This window comes from Agrilus planipennis, unplaced genomic scaffold (genome assembly GCF_000699045.2).
Source record: "Agrilus planipennis isolate EAB-ADULT unplaced genomic scaffold, Apla_2.0 scaffold877, whole genome shotgun sequence".
Taxonomy (NCBI): domain Eukaryota; kingdom Metazoa; phylum Arthropoda; class Insecta; order Coleoptera; family Buprestidae; genus Agrilus; species Agrilus planipennis.
This window is the reverse complement of record NW_020439582.1, coordinates 7,614-10,910: the sequence shown is the minus strand read 5'-3', so window position 1 is coordinate 10,910 and position 3,297 is coordinate 7,614. Positions and strand designations below refer to the sequence as shown.

Below are 3,297 nucleotides of genomic sequence, written 5' to 3'. Positions count from 1 at the left end.
TTTAGAATGTAGAGTTTAGAAGTATTGTAAGTTGATTTTTTTTACTTTACAAAAAATTGATAATTATGATTAATATTTCAAAATATTGTAATTTAAAAGGATATTATTGTTCGTCATTATGATACAGTACTAAAATACATAAATATGTCGTGATATTTGCAATAAAGTATAAAATGTTCGATAGATAATACAAAATGATTTAAAAATTATATCTGCAAGTAATTAACGACTTTTATTAATGACTGTCTTAAAAAAATATACGTATATGTATTTCTTATTTATTTGCATTATGAAAGTTGCAGCAACGATCAAAACAAAAATTGCCATATGGTTCTTTCAAAATTTAGGTAACTTTCGATTTATTCCGCTTTTTTCTTTATGAGGTACATTTTCAATATATTTCGGTAAATGTTGCACCTAAAATTCTGAAAAATCCCTCTGTCCAAACTAATACTGTTTTAAAAATTCAAAAAATATGAAAGATATCTCTAATTTAATCAATTCCATGATAGCAGGTTCGTTTGAAAGGGGTGACGTTTTGTTACCCTCTATAATGAAATGTATATATATTGTACACTAATAATTTTATTCATTTTTATATTTCTGTTATTAGAAGATTAATTTATGACGGAAAATAGTTATTCTGATAAAAATGGTAATAACGATGCATCGATAAAATGTTACAAGAAGAAACAGCAAAATTGATATCAGATACCAAGATATCATACCACAAAAACTGGTAATAAAATATAATTAATCCTATAATACCTACAACCATGAAGTATCTGAGAATAAGATACGAAATTTTACTATTTACCAAGAGCTTCGGCTTGCTCTATAAATATTATTGTTGCAATGTTTTCCTTTAGTGTTTTTATCTTTTTCAGGCTCAAAATTTTCATTTGATCCCAGCATGGATGATACCAGTTCTCTCCTTGAAGACTGCCAGCATATGGGTTCGAAACGTTCTTTGGCTGACACAAGTGTGACATCCACGGCCGATCTATCAGTATTCTCTACCATAACGCGTTCACAAGCACATGAAAACAGTCTCGACACGCACAGCAACGTGTCAGATAACTCAGTAGGGGGGGCAAGTTCCGTAGGATCGGGCATAGTCACATCAAGTGGTGCACATAAACCCTTGTTTTCCACACATTCCACTCCCCGAGCCACTCCTCATAATCCCAGTCCCGATGTCTTACGAATATATGTCCCTTATTCACCTCTCGACACTCCCCTGGTCAGTCCCCATAATGGGGACGTGAAGGTTCCACCCAATACATTCCCAGATAATAAAATACGAATTAGGGTGGATAATGATGAATTGCTAACACCTCTTGTTGAACATGGACAGATCCGGTCGTTTAGAATTGACAGCCCTGAAATTGACTTAAAGTAATGAAAAATAGGAACGTATCTTTCGTTAATTGTTTTTGGTTAAAAGTATTGACTCAGGGAAAGGATTTTTGCAGAATGTATAATGAGTTGATTTTACAAGTAATCATAATAATTAATTGAAAAGTAAGCGACTACTCTTTGGATCGTGCAAAAATGTAATAATAGAAGTTAAGATTTTGGAATTCAAAGTTATATTAACATTTTGTTGTTGTTTATCCTCCTAAATTAATCAGTTTATTAACTTACAAAATATAACAGTACATTCCAATTTTATAGTGAACAGTATCCTATAATTTAATTTCATTGTTTTAGCAACTGGAAAGAAATAAAATCCCAGTTATATTTTAAAAATTTTGAAATTATTATTTCCCTGAGCATGCCAAATTTAGGTGTAGTAATAATGGACATAACAAACTTACGTTAGTGTCTGCTCTGTTTCCATATACATTTTATTTAGTATTATAACAAACCGATTCCTACCTAATTTCTTCATTCCATTTTATTGGTGCCATATAATATGTTCGCTTCAAGGAATTGCATTTTGTATTGCAAATACATAGATTTTTAAAATTATTTGGCAATATAGTATAGTGGATACCAGTATATATTTTATCTTTTGTATTTATTTACTACTTTTTAGAGTTTGTAAGAACACTGTTTTATTTTTTACATATACAGTTAAATTTACAGGTAGTAAGTAGGAGTCTTTTTACAAATTATATTTTCAAGTTGAATACTTGACAATTGTTTACAACATGGGACAGTCAGGCTGAGGAGGTGGGGAATGGGTGGAACGGATGGGGATGACTTTATACAGTAATAAAAAGGTTTTTAGGTGTGGGTAAAGGGGTACAGCTGTTGCATTAATACAATTGTACAATTTGAACTCCAAGCAAACGTCACTCCATAAGAAATTTAACAATGTTAGATTAGGTCACATTAGTTTTTGTTCCAATATTTGTTTTTTCAGTAGCCTCCACTCCTCCAAACATTTTTTTAGTGTTATACAAAATTCATCCCCTCCCCTTACATCCATTTTCTCCCCCTCCAACTGACGGTTCCATATTCCATGTTGTAGACAATTATAGAATACTGTAATGGTGTGTATCCCAAAGCTACTAGTCTTCAGTATGATTTTTTAAATCATTTCTATTGTTGTTCAAGTGATAAATTAAGTCAATGAATAGTTTTTGTTGGTCTTCAATAATGTTAATACTCAGTTGGATAAATAGATTTAAAGCAATTAAAAAAATAATGAAACAAAAAGGAAAACCGTCAAATTTTAGATATAGTGTAAATTATGTATATTAACAGGTCAGTTGTTGTAAATAACTAGGATGTTATTTTTAGAATGTAGAGTTTAGAAGTATTGTAAGTTGATTTTTTTTACTTTACAAAAAATTGATAATTATGATTAATATTTCAAAATATTGTAATTTAAAAGGATATTATTGTTCGTCATTATGATACAGTACTAAAATACATAAATATGTCGTGATATTTGCAATAAAGTATAAAATGTTCGATAGATAATACAAAATGATTTAAAAATTATATCTGCAAGTAATTAACGACTTTTATTAATGACTGTCTTAAAAAAATATACGTATATGTATTTCTTATTTATTTGCATTATGAAAGTTGCAGCAACGATCAAAACAAAAATTGCCATATGGTTCTTTCAAAATTTAGGTAACTTTCGATTTATTCCGCTTTTTTCTTTATGAGGTACATTTTCAATATATTTCGGTAAATGTTGCACCTAAAATTCTGAAAAATCCCTCTGTCCAAACTAATACTGTTTTAAAAATTCAAAAAATATGAAAGATATCTCTAATTTAATCAATTCCATGATAGCAGGTTCGTTTGAAAGGGGTGACGTTTTGTTACCCTCTA

At 29.8% G+C, this 3,297-nt stretch overlaps 1 protein-coding gene across 1 annotated transcript; it reads left to right on the top strand.

The window, feature by feature from the left end:
* Window positions 1–670: 670 nt before the first annotated feature.
* LOC112905932 lies at window positions 671–2,987 on the top strand. The gene is made up of 2 exons (XM_025979374.1): window positions 671–739; window positions 888–2,987. The coding sequence occupies exon 2, from the start codon at window positions 914–916 to the stop codon at window positions 1,400–1,402; it is 489 nt and encodes a 162-aa protein (XP_025835159.1). The 5' UTR covers window positions 671–739; window positions 888–913; the 3' UTR covers window positions 1,403–2,987.
* Window positions 2,988–3,297: the final 310 nt, after the last annotated feature.

What these genes read in the sequence shown, in the direction of transcription:
- LOC112905932 (XM_025979374.1), top strand. Translation starts at nt 914, where the DNA reads ATGGATGATACCAGTTCTCTCCTTGAAGACTGCCAGCATATGGGTTCG.